Source organism: Salvelinus sp. IW2-2015, linkage group LG30, assembly GCF_002910315.2.
Source record: "Salvelinus sp. IW2-2015 linkage group LG30, ASM291031v2, whole genome shotgun sequence".
Classification (NCBI taxonomy): Eukaryota; Metazoa; Chordata; class Actinopteri; order Salmoniformes; family Salmonidae; genus Salvelinus; species Salvelinus sp. IW2-2015.
Genome location: NC_036869.1, coordinates 5875881 through 5893136, shown reverse-complemented (window position 1 = coordinate 5893136; position 17256 = coordinate 5875881). Strand labels below are relative to the sequence as shown.

The following is a 17256-nucleotide window of genomic DNA, read 5'->3' as shown; positions in this document are numbered from 1 at the left end:
GGATGGGGAGCGTTGCAGCACAGCTATTTTCAGGTCTCTCCAGAGATGTCTGTGCTCTGGCTGGGCCACTCATGGACATTCAGAGACATGTCCCGAAGCCACTCCTGCATTGTCTTGGCTTTGTCCTTAGGGTCATAAGGTGATCCTTTGCCCCAGTCTCAGGTCCTGAGCGCTCTGGAACAGGTTTTCATCAAGGATCTCTCTGTACTTTGCTCCGTTCATCTTTGACTCGATCCTGACTACTAGTCTTCTAGTCCTTGCCGCTGCAAAACATCCCCACAGCATGATGCTGCCACCACCGTGCTTCACCGTAGGGATGGTGCCAGATTTCCCAGATCTGTGCCTCAACACAATCCTGTCTCTGAGCTCTACGGGCAATTTGTTCGACCTCATGGCTTGGTTTTTGCTTAGACGTGCACTGGGGGACCTTATATAGACAGGTGTGTGCCTTTCTAAATCATTTGAATTGACCACAGGTGGACTCCAAACACATTTTAGAAACATCTCTAGGATGGTCAATGGAAACAGGATGCACCTGAGCTTAATTTCAATTCTCATAGCAAAGGGTCTGAATACTTATGTAAATATAGCATTTCAGTTTTGAATTTTTTATATATTTGCAAAAATGTCTAAAATCCTGTTTTCGCTTTGTCATTATGGGCTATTGTATGTAGATTGCTGAGGATTTTTTTTTGTTCATCCATTTTAGAATAAGGCTGTAACGTAACAAAATTTGGCTAAAGTCAAGGGGTCTGAATACTTTCCAAAAGCACTGTATATACACTGAACAAAAATAGAAACGCAACATATAAAGTGCTGGTCCCATGTTTCATGAGCTGATATAAAAAATCCCAGAAATGTTTCATACACACAAGCGTATTTCTATCAAATGTTGTGCTCAAATTGGTTTACATCTCTATTAGTGAGCATTTCTCCTTTGCCAAGATAATTATCCAACTGACAGGTGTGACATATCAAGAAGCTGATGAAACAGAATGATCATTACACAGGTGAACCTTCTGCTGGGGACAATAAAAGGACACTCTAAAATGTGCAGTTTTGTCACACAACACAATGCCACAGATGTCTAAAGTTTTGAGGGAGCGTGCAATTGGCACGCTGACTGCAGGAATGTCCAACAGAGTTGTTGCCAGAGAATGTAATGTTCATTTCTCTACCAAAAGCCGCCTCCAACATAATTTTAGAGAATTTGGCAGTACGTCCAACTGGCCTCACAACCACGTGTAACCACGCCAGCCCAGGAACTCCACATCCGGCTTCTTCACCTGCGGGATCGTCTGAGGAGGTTTGCTGAGGAGTATTTCTGTCTGTAATAAAGCCCTTTTCTGTGTAAAAACTAATTCTGATTGGCTGGGCCTGGCTCCCCAGTGGGTAGGCCTGGCTCTCAGGCGGATGGGCTTATGCCCAAAATTTGAAATGGTGTTTTTTACATTGGATAGAAGTGGAGACTCGGAGCTCGAAAATTGTATATCATACACTACATTTGAGGAACAATGGGAAAGTAATTCTGCTTTGAAAGTTGATAAAGTTGACTTGTAACCTAACTTTTGAGAAAATGGCCATTGAATGTGTACACCTAGTGGAGAGATCTTCTTTGTCTACACCCATTCAGCATCGTTCACACCATCTAATGCCTTAGCCCCACCCATTTCTTTAAGGATTCACATGTGAGGCCAATCTACTAAACAACCAAAGATTTCAAGACTGAAGACTGGTTTATATTACGGGTGTGTCATAAATTTAATCTGGAGTGCCAGAGTGTGCTCAGAGTGCGCTCTGGGCGTTCGTAAACTCAGAGCGTTGTCAGATTGTCCGTTCGTAAATTCAGATCGTTCTGCTCTCGGAGCGTTTAGAGCACTCACTGGACGCTCTGGCCGAGGAGTAGAGTTGATCCGAGCGTTCTGACCTAACAGGTACCCAAGCTAAATGGCTAATGTTGGCTAGCTTGCTAGCTACTTCCAGACACAAATGAGAGAACAGCTCACTCTGACCGAGCTGGTTAGGCAGAGCTGGTTAGGCTGTTTTTATGTTATCCAGAGCGTTGGTGACTGCAGCTGTGCTGCTGGCAACAATTTAATTATGCTGTTTTGCCAACGTTTACTGACAGCGGCCATATTCAACGGGTGTTGAGCGTTCGTAAATTTGCCAGTTATTCTGCGCTCTGGCACAACTCAGATGAGAGTGCTCTGAAATTGTTGTAGATAGGCAGAGCAAATTTACCAGCTACATCTAGAGTTGTTGCAGTGACATTATGAACATTCTATTGAAATGGTTACTTGCATAGGAGTGGAGTATTTTGTATAGACATGTAGCTAGCTAGCTAAACAATGAATCAACTCATAACGTTACTACTCTGCATGAATCTGCAGGTTCAATATTAGCTAGCTAAGATTTGGTTATAACTAGCAATGCAAATGTCTCTGAGATACGAATTATATAACTACACAGATCATACAGGTAACTTTAGCCAATGAGCCAGCCAGCTAATGTGATGGTTTTCAAAAAACCTGCGTTAGAAAGGATTACCTACACATACTGACCAGCTCATGATATAAACAGAAGCTTGCTACATGGCAGACCAATCTGAACTCATATCTCGGCATGTCCAGCCCACTCATTATCTCAGCCAATCATGGCTAGCGGGAAGGTTGCTGACTTTTTCCAAGGCTGGACCAACTAAGCTTGTATTAAGTATTTACAGATGGCATACAAGTTTGTTATTAAGGCAAATGAAAATTCACAAATTCCAGAAGGCATTTCTGCCAAAAAACGCATTTTGTTTTAATATAACGTTTTTAAACTTAAAAAAAAAAAGGTTTACGTTCAAATGGCTCTCCTGTGAAGTAGTGACGCACGACATACGCCTAGTTTCCTGAAACAAGTCACAAATGAGAGCCTAATGAATTTATTTAATTTTACTGATTTCCTTCTATGAACTCTAACTCAGTACAATCTTTGAATGTTGAGTTTATATTTTTGTTAAGTATATATACATTTTTCCCCCTCTCCATTGTCCTCTCACCCTGTGTCGTGCTGAACTGGGGGTCCAGATCAGGCTCCCAGGTGGCCATCATGTAGGACCCATTCTCCGTTCACCAGTCCACCTCAGATTGCCTCCCTCCTGGCCAGAATAGCTCTTCTGCTGACCTGCTCCCCGCCCTCCTAATCCTCCTTCTCTCGGCCTGAATGGCTCTTCTGCCAACCTGCTCATCTCTCTCCAAATTCTCCTCCTCCCAGACAGAATCGCTCTTCTGCCTACCTGTACACCTACCCTATGAATCCTCCTTCTCCCAGTCAGAATGGCTTTTCTGGCGTTCTGCTCACCTCCCCACCTCCCTCTGTATCAGCAATCCAGGACTCTATTGGCTCTAATTAGCTCTGTTAAGTCATTTGGCAAGGCTGAGTTTATACTCAGAAGACTGATGAAGGTGTCGGCCTCATGGCCAAAGTGCTTGATCTCCTATTCCAGTCGTTTAGAGGAGGACCTAATACAATAAAGTGCCATTCATTATCCCCTGTCTGAAAACACCCTAATCATCCAAATTAAGCAAAATGAAATTTCCCTTCGTCCTCGGTTGGGAGGGAAAGAAATTCTTCCTCTCTCTCTTTATTCCCTCATTTGGAGGACTTACTTGTCCAAGGTTACTAGGCAATTAAGACCTATAGCAGGGCTAAACTAACTTTCTCTGTCTCGTTGCCATGCTGGCCGAGCACCCACACAACTCTGTTTCTTAAAGTGAAATTCAACTTTTCACAAGAGCCTCCCCTCTGAAAAAGTTTGTCTTATTTTGGTTAATTTTAGGTTTTGGGAAACAGTAAATATCCTCGTTCTCAGAGACGATAAAGCTTGGATACCACTTCCAGACTCAGAGTGAAGGAGAGGCCTACATACCAAATGACACCCTATTCCCTATGTAGTACACTACTTTTGACCATAGTCCTATTCGCTCGGGTCGAAAGTAGTGCTCTATATAGGGAATAGGGTGTCATTTACCATTTCACTCGGTAGATCATGTCAGGAAGCCTCTCCTCTATGACTATGAGATGATTGATTAAATTGCCCCAAACTAGCTACTTTTCCTTCATTAAACCCATAGGTGGCAGCTAACTCAGTTTTCTCTCTTCAGTAGACTCAACTTTGCGGTTCTGTCCGAGGTGTTGTCACAGTGCGAGAGAGGGGGGACGCTCTGTTCCCTTGTTAATGTGATTTGTGTTGCTCACTGAAGACATGGCGCGAGGCTAGCATGACATTAGAGAAAGTGACCCTTCTTTCCTCGTAACACCTCATCCGATGATGCAACATGTTTTTCTGGTTATTTGATTTGAGTTTCGGGACTATTTGGGCGATGGGGGTGCTGGATTGGTGTACTACGCTCAGACCTCATTAGTGTCTATGGCAAAGACACAATGTTGAATAAGATGTTGTGTGACGTGCTGTAGTGTACAGTAGGCTAGAATCTTTCAGTCTATCTCTGAGTCTGTTTGGTGAATTGATGTGGTGGTGAGTAAAATATGGTGCAACGTACCGGAGTACAGTAGGTTTTTCTGTGTCTGGCTGGAAGAGTTTAGACTGCGTCACTGCCTGCATAGAACCATGCCTGCCTCTCCAGTAAAAATCCATTGGATTTCCTGCATCCACTGTGTTACTTTAGGTTCAGTGAGCTCTGTAGGGATTATTTAACCTTTACAAATTGAACAGAGCCACCAGGAGCCCAGACTATTGTAAACATGAAGCACTTCAATATATCCTCTCTCTCCTTCTCGCTCTCCTTCTCCCCCCCCCCCCCCCCCCCCCCCCCCCCCCCCCCCCCCCCCCCTCACTCTCTCTCGCTTTCTCTCCATGGGTTATTTTGTAAAATCCCTGTGTAAGATGATGCGTAGAGACCTTGGTAGACAGATTCTAATAGAAATACAGTAAATATGCTGCAATTCTGCTGTGAAAGAGTGTGTATGGATGGAATCTCCACAATACTTGACCTTTTTTATTTTTGTATAGTCACAAAGGAGCTTTCTGTTTCCAGACAGATTCACCCTAACACGATCACATTTATTTATTTTTCTACTAGAATTATCTTTGGACGATGACTATGATTTTTCTGGCTATGTAACCACTGGAAAAATAGGACAGTGCACTCAGCTGTAAACCATCTACAAACTGAAGGGTAGGACTCTCTCTGCTTCTGGAAATGCTTCCATCAGCTCATGTGCAGGTAGTGAATGGTGTACAGTGTACAGAGAGGGGAAAACTGTCAGCGGTGAGGGCTGTGTGTTTGTGTGCATGTGTGTGTGTGTTTCCCTTCAGGGCGAGGTGAATTGAGGTTTGTGTGTCCTCGTTTCCACAGAGCTTTACGGCACACAGACTATTAAACCAAATTGTGCCAGAGTTTACCTCTGGGCAGTTATCTTGGTGTCTCTTTCTTAGGCGATATTCCGATAGTATTGTCTGTTGAGGATGATTGACAGCCATCGTCGATGGTGACGACATCCTGATATGACAGACGATAATAAACCCTTTTCAGCTTGACTGGCCTCGTGCAGTTAAGAGAAGAGCGAAGTCAGGCAGTGCACAGTAGGGCAGTGCATGGGTAACATTCTGAGTAAATTGCCTATATTCCTATTTGCTATAGCTTATTTCAATGAATATGTTATATTTACAGAATGCAAGAGAACAATGTAGACATGGCTAAATTTCACCAAAGCAGCGCAAAATGTCCGCTCATAAAACTTTTTTCTCACTCTTCAATAGCGGATGATTTCTCCCGCTGCGATATTTCATGATTAAACAATTAAATTATCTAATGGAGTTCTAGGCTATCGCAGAAAGTTTAAAGTTGTTTTTTTATTAACTACACGTGTGGTAGGCATATGGTAATAATGAAAGAGATAGAACAAACAATAGTAAGATAGAAAATTGAATGAGAAATTTGAACAAACCTTACAGTTGAGCAAAACATTCATTAATATGACAGAAGTCATGCATGCAAGACTGAAAAAAAATCCCTCCTGTGAACCAAATAGCCAAAAGCCTAATCCTACTAATTGAAAACTCAAATTAAAGTTATGTAAACTATATTTAGTCTCCGATGTTTATTGAAAGCATAAAGTTGCACAATGAGCACTTTTTCTCTCTCAGATACATCTTCACAGTTGTTGGTTAGCTAGCTAGCAATTTTTTTGCCATATTAACATAGATGTGACATCGGTCAAAACTCCTCAAAATAAGACCAGGTTTTGACCAGGTTTTTATTTGTTTTGACATTTGTTGTTGGGGGTTTACAGGTACAATATTAATTTCAATTATTATATTTGGTTTATATAACATGTACCTGTGGGCTAAACTAAAGTAAGAAATACATACAGAAATTATCATATTGATCAAAAATGATTTTGTAATAGTAAAATTGGTATGTAAAGAAAAATAAATGTTGGGAATGGGATTTCTTTACATACCAATTTTACTATTACAAAATCCATCACAAGCTGATAGATCACTAGTGTACTGCGATGAAGCCCTGTGACTTTGACCGGCAATTACAAGTCATTGTATTTGGCGGTCAAAGAAAATTTGAAAATGTTGCTGTGGATTTATTTGGGATGACGACAAAGATGATGGCAAAGATGATGGCATTTACAACAGTCTCTGAATAATTCTCTATTGAATTTGAAAAGCAGATTTTTCGATTGAACGAGGCCAGCAATTAGGAAGCCAAACGTCATTCCCTCTCCCCCTAAACATACTTATCACCTCAGGCAATGAACAATCCTCTATCCCACACTCAATCGGCTGTAAGACATTCCACCCATACTAAGAGTGCAGACCTACATAACAAGAGACAGGTAAATGAATGAGGAAGAACTGGGCTAATCATCCTTCTCTTTAGCCTTCCACTCTGACTGACAGTGGCCTCGCTGGTCCTTTTGTGTCACACGGGTTGAGGTCACAGCTCCCTCAGAATGTGTGGATGTCATTGCATTCCCAACCTCCTTCCACGGAAGGCCCCCATTGTCTTGTGACTTCCATTGTCCCCCAGGTGAGATTATATTGTGCCTGTGCCACATATCCCCACCTTTGGAGTGCCACACACTGCCACACACTGTCACACACAGCATGGGAGTGACAGGCGATGGCAGTGACACAAGGTGACAGGTGACACAGTTAGCAGTGAGAGCCATTGTACCAACCACACTGTAGCTTCCTGCCCCCTCTGTCATCCTGCCAGGATACGTCCTCCCTCCTCAGAACTGGCCTCTCAAAAGGACCCTTCATATCACAGGACACAGATAACACAGACAGACAATACATTGAGACTAGGGAAAGGGTGAAAAGGAAAATGCATTTAGCTAAAGGGCTAGATGGAAAAACAGGGCATTGTTCCCATTCAGGAATTGATTATATTGGTGTGCATAAGCCGTCCTTTATTTCACATTGAACCAGCTTTCATCTTTTGCTCTCTCTACACTACTGGGTCCTGGTTCACATCAGCTTATTGTACACTGCTACTATTGTACTGAACATGTGCTATTTATGATACTGTAGATGTCTGTTATATGGCTCTGTGTGCATCTAGGGTTAAACTATAATGATAGACTTGTGTCCCTCCTCCAGATACTCAACTCTCCTTTGATCTGTGCTCTTTCATATGTCTTGATGTGGCCTCATCAGAGCAAGATGAAGGATTTAAGARGGCCTCAAAAACATTGCCGTGTAATTATAGGGAGCATGGGAGCTGGTGCAGATATGACAAACATTTTATTTACGATGACATTGGTTCTCTCTCATTAATACATGGGGTATTTTTCCTCAGCTAAGATCAGTTTAGTTAATCAAATATGTTATGGGGAGTATATATATGGTGTATTTAGCAGAGGACTACAGGCATGTTGCTGTGGGTTAGCCTGGCTCTCGACATTTATAGCTATTACGTCTGTTGTCAAGCTGCGTACTATATTTTTCATTAAAATAGGGGGAACAGAGGCCGCGTTGTGAGATCACCAATATGCATTAGGGCAAAAAAAGAGAAAATGGAATGAGCGCAGAAAAAGAAAAAGCAAATGTCTGGTTTGGTGTGTAAGGTTGATTTAACGCTCCTATCCTGTCATTTTGTGTCAGAACCTTTTTGAAAGAGAGTTTGCTGAACTTAAGAGTGGAACTGGCTTCCATTGCACTCTAATAATGTGTGAGCTCAACCTCGCCACAGTGCAGTGAGTGTCTGTGTCTGTGTGTGTGTGTGTGTGTGTGTGTGTGTGTGTGTGTGTGTGTGTGTGTGTGTGTGTGTGTGTGTGTGTGTGTTGTGTGTGTGTGTGTGTGTGTGTGTGTTGTGTGTGTGTGTGTGTGTGTGTGTGTGTGTGTGTGTGTGTGTGTGTTGTGTGTGTGTGTGTGTGTTGGTGGTGTTGTGTGTCTGTGTCCTTGTGTGCGCATGAGTTCATGCATTAGTGTGTATGTGTGTGTGTGTGTGTGCATGCACATGATAGTGTGTTAGCAGCAAATTGGAGAGCACCAAGGAAAAGTGTATTCCCAGTGACCTCCTTTTATTACTGTGACCTCCCAATATCCTCTTCTTAGATTCTGGCGAGGAATACCTCTTGCAGGAATAAATTAAACGTCATTTATTCAACTCAAACCAAATTATACAATTAGGGAAGCAATTTAGTGAGAGACACTGGATTTGCGTAAACCAGGGATAACCTCCTAGCAAGATAGGACTTGATGGTTCGATATGTCTGGAATTGTAACCAGATGTGCGCTGAAGGCAACGAGATGCTAGCGCCCAAGCCCAAAATGTTGACGCAGGATTTCAGAAATTGAAATTGTCAGTAGGGGTTCACCTAATTTCCCCGCAGCTGATTAAATAATTGTTATTTAATGTAAGTGCCCCTGCAGATTACTTAAGTGAATTAAATGTAATTTCATTTCAAGAGCTTTGTTTATAAGCAGTCGATTTAGACCACAAGCTCTCTCTCTCGCTCTCTGTCTGTCTCTCTCGCGCTCTCTCTTTCTTTCTCTTTCTCTCTCTTTCTCTCACTATTTGCCGCTCACAACTATGGCAAGAATCTGTATCGTTTTATTACTAATTACTAGTTGATGTTTTCAATCCTAAAAATTGATTAACGCTCATATTTGATATTTAAGCTAGTATTAGGTACTTTTGCTTAAATAACTGAATTAACTTTTTATTCTAATATAACTTTAATAAATTATTGGTACTAATATAACTGAAATGAAACCTCATGATGAAGTGGTGGGCAATGGGTGGAAAGTCATCGCCCACTCCCCTCGCCTGGCCGGATAAATAAATACATGTAATTACGGTTCCAGGTCTAATATCCAGCATTCCCCTCACCGGGAGGATGGAACGAGTGGGTGGCGTCTCTAGGCACGCCGACGGAACAGAAGGCATTAATAATCAATCACAGACAAACAGAATTCACATGCAACACCTACAGTACCTACCGATAGTGCAAAACACTGTCAGAGTCATTTATCACAGGTATCTGGACTAATAACATGGCCCGTTCATGCTTATTGCTCTAGGTTTTTCTATTTCGTTTCTTGCAGTTCGCTGTGCAGTACAGGGAATATCATACTTTGGAACTCAGATAATTCAAGTATTCACTGTAAGTTAAGTGTTGCCATAGTGTTATGGATGAGTCTGTTACTGCTGTACTGTAGCTCAGAATATGTGTTGAAGGGTTGCTGCAGGTCATATTTGGTTGAAGGTGGATGGTAGGGTAGCTGGTGGCTGTCTTTCCCAGTCCAAATAGATAAAATCTCTAGGAAGGGCTTGGAGCCTCTAACTCTGGCAATTTGACTGGTAAACTCATGGGTACACTCTCAATGGCTGCCAGTCCACCAATTATGCCATCGTTGACTTGATTCAATTTATACGGCTAAGTTACACAGCACCAGCAGCAGTACCACCAGCAGAAGTAGCAGCACCACCAGCAGCAGTAGCAGCAGCACCACCAGCAGTAGTAGCATCTGTGCAGCGTGAAGTATAAATGCATGGTAGCTCGCAGGGTGGCCGACAGATCCCAGATAGCAGGATCAGTGTGAGGACCAGATACAGTGATGAACTGAGGCAGGTCAGTAGAGAAACAAGGACCACTCTCGCAGTAGCTCGCTCCCTGGCAAAAAAACAATACATCACCGCAGTCGCCAAGGCAGAGACTCCCCGCCGCCTGATACGTGGCAGGAGAGAGAAAAATTGTCCTTTTGCACTTAGGGAAAACAAAGACAATCAGAGCTTTCTTTTTTTGTCATTTTTTATTTCTTCTCTCTGTCTAAAGAGCTGCCTAAGTCATCCAGGCTGCAGCTGTTAAAAAAAAAAAGTATTATATTTTTAAGAAAAAGAGGCCAAACCTTGCAAGTCTAGGTATGGCTTCGTTTTTACAGATGGCAGAGCAGACCTAGATGATAATTGAAAAGGAAGTCTGGAACTGTGAGCCATTTGACAAGGGTGGACTATTTCTGTTGCTTTTCCTGTGTAATTGACACTTGAACTTACTGGCGAGAGACCCCCCCGGACACATACACACACACGCACATGCATGCATTCTCACACACACACCACACACACACACACTTCCTCGTGCATGCGCACAAACGCACGCACGCACTCGTGTGCACACACACACACATTCCCAAAACCCCCACCAGTCCCAGCCACCTACCAACACAACTGGCAATAATGACATGCTATACACAGGACTGCAGACATGTCTTGATTGGGCCTGATTAGTGAAACTGCAGTAGTAAACTGCTAGGAACATGAGCTCATATGGTACATGGTATGGACAGCTGGAACCTCAAATTAACCAGAACAAGTATTTGTTCAACATACACTACCTATTTTTCCTGGTGTATTTTTGTATTTTATTACTTTACAATAACAGCACTTACTGTTGACCGGGGCAGCTCTAGCAGGGCAGAAATTTGACAAACTGACTTGTTGGAAAGGTGGCATCCTATGACGGTGCCACGTTGAAAGTCACTGAGCTCTTCGGTAAGGCCGTTCTACTGCCAATGTTTGTCTATGGAGATTGCATGGCCGTGTGCTCGATTTTATACACCTGTCAGAAATGGGTGTGGCTGAAATAGCAAAAAACACAAATTTGAAGCGGTGTACACATACTTTTGTGTATACAGTGCACTCGGAAAGTATTCAGACCTCTTGAATTTTTCAACATTTTGTTACATTACAGCCTTATTCTAAAATGTGTTATATAAAACATTTTCCTCATCAATCTACACACAATACCGCATAATGACAAAACAAAAACAGTTGCTTTTTCTGTTGCTTTTCCTGTGTAATTAACACTTGAACTTACTGGAGAGAGACTCTCCCCAGACACATACACACACTTTTTGTTACATTGCAGCCTTATTCTAAAATGGATTATATACAAATTCTCCGTAATGACAATGTTTGCTAATTTATATTTTACTTTTATTTTAAATATATATATATCACATTTACATAAGTATTCAGACCCTTTACTCAATACTTTGCTGAAGCACCTTTGGCAGCGATTACAGCCTCCAGTCTTCTTTTTTGTAAAATTATAAAAAACATGATTTGGAAAGGCACACACCTGTTTATATGAGGTCCCACAGTTGACAGTGCATATCAGACCTAAAACCCAGCCTTGAGGTCGAAGGAGTTCTCCGTAGAGCTCCAAGCCAGGATTGTGTTGAGGCACAGATCTGGGGAAGTATACCAAAAAATGTCTGGAGCATTTTTACCAAAATAAAAATTATTTCACCATTATTTAACCAGGTAGGCTAGTTAAGAACAAGTTCTCATTTACAACAGCGACCGGGCCAAGATAAAGCAAAGCAGTGCAACACAAACAACAACACAGAGTTACAAATGGAATAAARAAGCGTACAGTCAATAACACAATAGAAAAAAAGAAGGTCTATATACAGTGTGTGCAAATGGTCCCCAAGAACACAGTGGCCTCCATCATTCTTAAATGGAAGAAGTTTGGAACCATCAAGACTCTTCCTAGAGCTGGCCGCCCGGCCAAACAACAATTGGATGAGAAGGGCCTTGGTCAAGGAGTTGAGTGGCCTTTATGGTAGAGTGGCCAGATAGAAGCCACTCCTCAGTAAAAGGCACATGACAACCTCCTTGGAGTTTGCCAAAAGGCACCTAAAGGACTCTCAGACCATGAGAAACAAGATTCTCTGGTCTGATGAAACCAAGATTTAACTATTTGGCCTGAATGCCAAGCGTCACGTCTGTAGAAAACCTGGCACCATCCCTACGGTGAAGCATGGTGGTGGCAGCAACAGGCTGTGGGGATGTTTTTCAGCGGCATGGACTGGGAGACTACTCAGGATGGAGGGAAATATGAACAGAGCAAAGTGCAGAGACATCGTTGATGAAAACCTGCTCCAGAGCACTCAGGACCTCAGACTGGGGTGAAGTTTCACCTTCCAACAGGACAACGACCCTAAGCACACAGCTAAGACAATGCAGGAGTGGCTTCGGGACAATTCTTTGAATGTCCTTGAGTGACCCAGCCAGAGCCCAGACTTGAACCCGATCTAACAMCTCTGGAGAGACCTGAAAATAGTTGTGCAGCGACAGAGTTTGAGAGATTCTGCATACAAGAATGGGAGAAACTCCCCAAATACAGGTGTGCCAAGCTTGTAGCGTAATACCCAAGAAGACTCGAGGCTGTAATCAACAAAGTACTGAATAAAGGGTCTGAATACTTACGTAGATGTGATATTGCAGTGTTTTATTTTTTATAAATATGCTTAGTCATTATGGGTTGTTGTGTGTAGATTGATGAGAAGGAAACAATTTTTTTAATCCATTTTAGAATAAGGCTGTAACGTAACAAAATGTTGAAAAAATCAAGCGGTTTGAATACTTTCCGAATGAACTGTATAGTGGATCTACAATACAAAATCCATAATACAGCAATATAACAATATTACAATGTACTTGTATGTAGAGTGTGTGTGTTATTATGTTTAGTGTTCTTCAGATATATTTGCATTGATGTTTTATGTCAATGTGTAGTAGTGTTAAGAGGTCTATAAGACGACACATTTGTTGTAGTTTCTTATGCTATCATTTATGTATGAAGTGAGTATCTGTTTGATTGAGTAGATCTCGTCGCCTGCTCTATTGATTACAGTTCAGCAGACCACTGTTGCAGGTTATTCATTGCAGGTCGAGCCACACGCCACTTGTTGTAAAATGTCACTTCAGATCACCTTGGACCGAGCTCCACCACTGGCTGCTTCACTCACTGAATAAAGGGAGAATATTTCACTTGGAAGAGGAAGACATATTGTCTGATGGCATGTCTCTGATTGACTTTTATATGGTAGCCTAGCTATCAGCCTGGGCAAAGTATGTCTACAATTCACTACAAGTATTAACGTTTTTTTTTAGTGGGTAGATCAGATTTAATATTGCAGATAGTTTTGGCTTCCATCAATGTAATTGTCTGCATCATTTCCAATCCCCCGTATATTTTTTGTAAATATATTTTCCTTTGTTTTTAGCCCCTTCAGCTAACCTCAACCCCTCCCATCTATCTCTGAAGACCATCCAGTTTTGATTTTATTTGCCATATATTTTTTATTTGTGCTGTTTCACAAAAGTTCTGAACCTATATACATTTTACGGACACAGTATATTTTACATGAGTTATCTTGTTGTTTTTAGTCCCACCTTTTAGTCCCACCACTTAACCCCTCCCATATATCTCTGAACACCATCCATCTATTTGCCATATATTTTTCAACTGTGCTGTGATGTTTCACAATAGTTCTGAACCTTTCTATTCTCATAGTTTCTAAATTGTAAATGAAAGATAAWWTTTTTTGCTAAGAGTATTATTGTATTATTGATCGATTGACTGTGACTTTTTAAATCACCCAGCAGTGCTATTTGCAGGGTTAGCTCCAAGTAAATGTTGCAATTTCTCAGCCATTCCTGAACCTGCGACCAAAAACAAGCTACATATGGACAGTACCAAAACAAATGATCTAATGATTCTGTCTAAAACTCTTAAGTTTTGAATCAGTCTTCGTTTTGTGTATCAATTCATAAACCATGTGCCAGTCTTAGCTGTTGTTTGTTGGTCGAAGCCCAACTTGTCTAGAGGCAAGGAGAAGGAGATACATGTTGAGCGAGACAAATAGGACTGCTATCAGCTCGAGCTGTGCTCAACCTGTAAACATTTACACTTTCCAGCTGTTGGAAGTGTCTGTGACTCTAAGCAAAACACGTGTGAGTAATTTGGCCGAGGCAGTCGGGGTTCGGGCATGAGCCTGGAGGGGGAAGAAAACACAGGGATGATGATGGACACAGTGTTTAGCTTGTAACGCTAGAACAGGATAGGAAAGAATAAATCAATCAATCAATCATACCTGTCATTCCAGCCATGTGGCAACCACATAAAAACTCCTTGGGATTGGGAATGTGTTTGTTCCCCTCTGTGTCCAGGTTTCTTCTGTGGCAGTAGCCTAAGCATTGATCCTAACCATAGATTAGCCCATCATTTGTAAGCATGTTTTTTTAAACATTTTCTTTAAGTATACCACAAAGAGAATCATTATTATTTGAGAGTAATGGTGTTCTGTAGCACATATTTGCGTGGTCTAGCTAGCAACCTGATTGGAATTTGCCTTAATTGGATGAACATAGATTCTTTACCCATTCATTCCGTGTGGTTTCAGGGTTAATTACATGTGGTTACAGGGTTAAAACAGAAATAACTAAAAGGGTTAAGTTTAGGTATAAATTCTGAGTTGTTAATGTTAGGGCTATGGTGTGGGGAAGGCTTCAAACAAAAATAATTGAAAACAATGTGTTGTTTCCATTAAGTATCATCAAGTACTCTCCCTGCTTGTTAGAGAATTATGAACTTCAGTGGCGCAGTGGTCTAAGCAGCATGCTCTGGCTCTGAGCCTTGTGCGTTTAAGCACAGTGCTGTGCAATAGTTTTTTTGGGGGGGGGGCCTCACAAAGGCATACATCGACGTCCCCAGGACCTTTTCAAACGTCCAAAATCGACGGCTTGCTAGCTAGAGCCTACACTTATTTAATTTGAACAGGTAATCATTTGTAATTGTTCGATGGATGTAATTGTTAAATTAAAGATAGACACTTTAATTTTGTAATTCTAATTGATTGTAAATGTTGATTGTATTTTCACACTTATGAATAATACATTCTGAAATTTTGAATCTGGAAATAATAGGTAATTTTGGTGTTTCAGTTTGAAGGACGGTTTTAGGGAGACAACATTGAGTTCTTTTATTGGAGCACAAGCAGCCGTGCAGAGCGCAAATTGTGTCCCGTGCTTGAAAATGCTAATTGTCAGAGCGACTTTGCACTTGCTGATAGCCCACTAAAAACATGTCTCCATCTCATTTAATTGTTGCTGTAATTTTTACTCTTTATGGCCGCGCCCTGGTACCGTCCCMTCATTCCTTTTCACTTCTTTTCATTTTCCTTGTATCTATGATTAATGTCTGATGTCAAACTTTAGATTGAGCAGGCATCAGCAAATGCGAGATCATAATTAGTTTAGCTGACGATGGGCCTCCGATAGCGCTTGCATCTGGATGGAAAATTACCCTATAGGGAACTGGCTACTCACCAGAACTTTTTACTGATACATTGTGAAACACCCGATGAATCAAGTATCCTTTCTCTGCCAAGAAAGCTCTCTGGATTTGGAGCCAATATTATGTCTGTAGAAAAGCTTTCCATTCTAAATGTATCAGAGGAGAATTAGGAGCATTGTATTTTTCTGGCGAGAAGAGGACATGGCTCCCTACACAACATTTCGGAAGTTAAATAAATGGCACAATGGCGTTTACAGGCCCCTTAATCTAGATAATGCCACTGTAGCCGGCTAGCCACGCTGCGGATCACATGCAAGGCAGGACCGACCGCTTGTTAAGTTCATATGTTGTTCTGCACTTGATAAGGTCGGACACTCCAATGATTCATTTAGACATTACTGATTTTCTGTACTTGCCTTATGGGTCAGCGCATTGTTATTTAACGCTAGAACAGGATAGGGGGCGGCAGGTAGCCTAGTGGTTAGAGTGTTGGACTAGTAACCAACAGGTTGGAAGATCAAATCCCTGAGCTGACAAGGTAAAAAATCTGTTGTTCTTCCCCTGAACAAGGCAGTTAACCCACTTTTCCTAGGCCGTCAATGAAAATAAGAATTTGTTCTTAACTGACTTGCCTAGTTAAATAAAGGTAAAAAAAAAAATGGCTTTTTGAAATAATACGGTTAAGGAGGGAATTAAAAGAAAATACTTGAAATCTAGTAAAGAGAAAATATTAGAAACAGTTTCCAGATTTGAACATTTTTGAAAATGGGCTCAGAATTGCTTCCTACACAATCAGTGCCACACGTGAAGATTATAGAATGAAAATTAGGCTCCTAAAAAGGTCTCATCCTAAGCTTGTCATAGTGGTGCAGGCGATTAAGGCTGATCTCTGTCTAGTGAAGTGGTCAGGTGTCGTCTCAGACTCAGTGGTATCTTACCGGACTCATTAATCAGTCTAAAGTTAATTAGTGAGAGAATCAGCTGGGTTCTATTTATCACTACCCAACTTGACCTTCTGATTGGGCAGTGTGTATGTTTGTGTGTATGTGTGTGTGGCTGCCTGCCTGCCTGCCACACTCATACAATGAACCCAGATGATGATATGATGTTTCTCCGCTCCAACCTTTTTTTCTCCTCCTCTCTCTCTCTCTTTCTTTATATTTACCCTCCCCTTTGCACCCATTTCCTCACTGACTGACTGACTGACTCTCTCTCTCTCTTTTGATTTGGCTTTCAGAGACGACGAGGCTCAGGGGTATTCTGTGCCAACTGTCTGACCACCAAGACCTCTCTGTGGAGGAAGAATGCCAACGGGGGATATGTGTGCAACGCGTGTGGCCTCTATCAGAAGCTCCACTCAGTAAGGCTGGCGGGGGGAGCTTGGAAAAACACAGGAGTGTGTGTGTGTGTCTGTGGTGTGTGGTGTGTGTTGTCTGTGTGTGTGTCTGTGTGTGTGTGTGTGTGTGTGTGTGTGTGTGTGTGTGTGTGTGTGTGTGTGTGTGTGTGTGTGTGTGTGTGTGTGTGTGTGTGTGTGTGTGTGTGTGTGTGTGTGTGTGTGTGTGGTGTGTGTGTGTGTGTGTCAGGGGGAGGGGAGAGGGGGGCAACCTGCTATTCCAGCCCACCCACTAAAATAAA

The 17256-nt window shown here is 41.9% G+C and overlaps 1 protein-coding gene across 2 annotated transcripts in view; it reads left to right on the top strand.

Moving 5' to 3' along the window:
- Positions 1 to 17256, top strand: part of trps1 (trichorhinophalangeal syndrome I) — a 193509-nt gene that overhangs the window by 161996 nt on the left and 14257 nt on the right. For both annotated transcript variants that reach the window (XM_023974705.2, XM_070436229.1), the window contains exon 6: positions 16859 to 16981. In XM_023974705.2, the coding sequence (XP_023830473.1) occupies positions 16859 to 16981 (123 nt within the window). The remainder of the gene's footprint in view (positions 1 to 16858; positions 16982 to 17256) is intronic.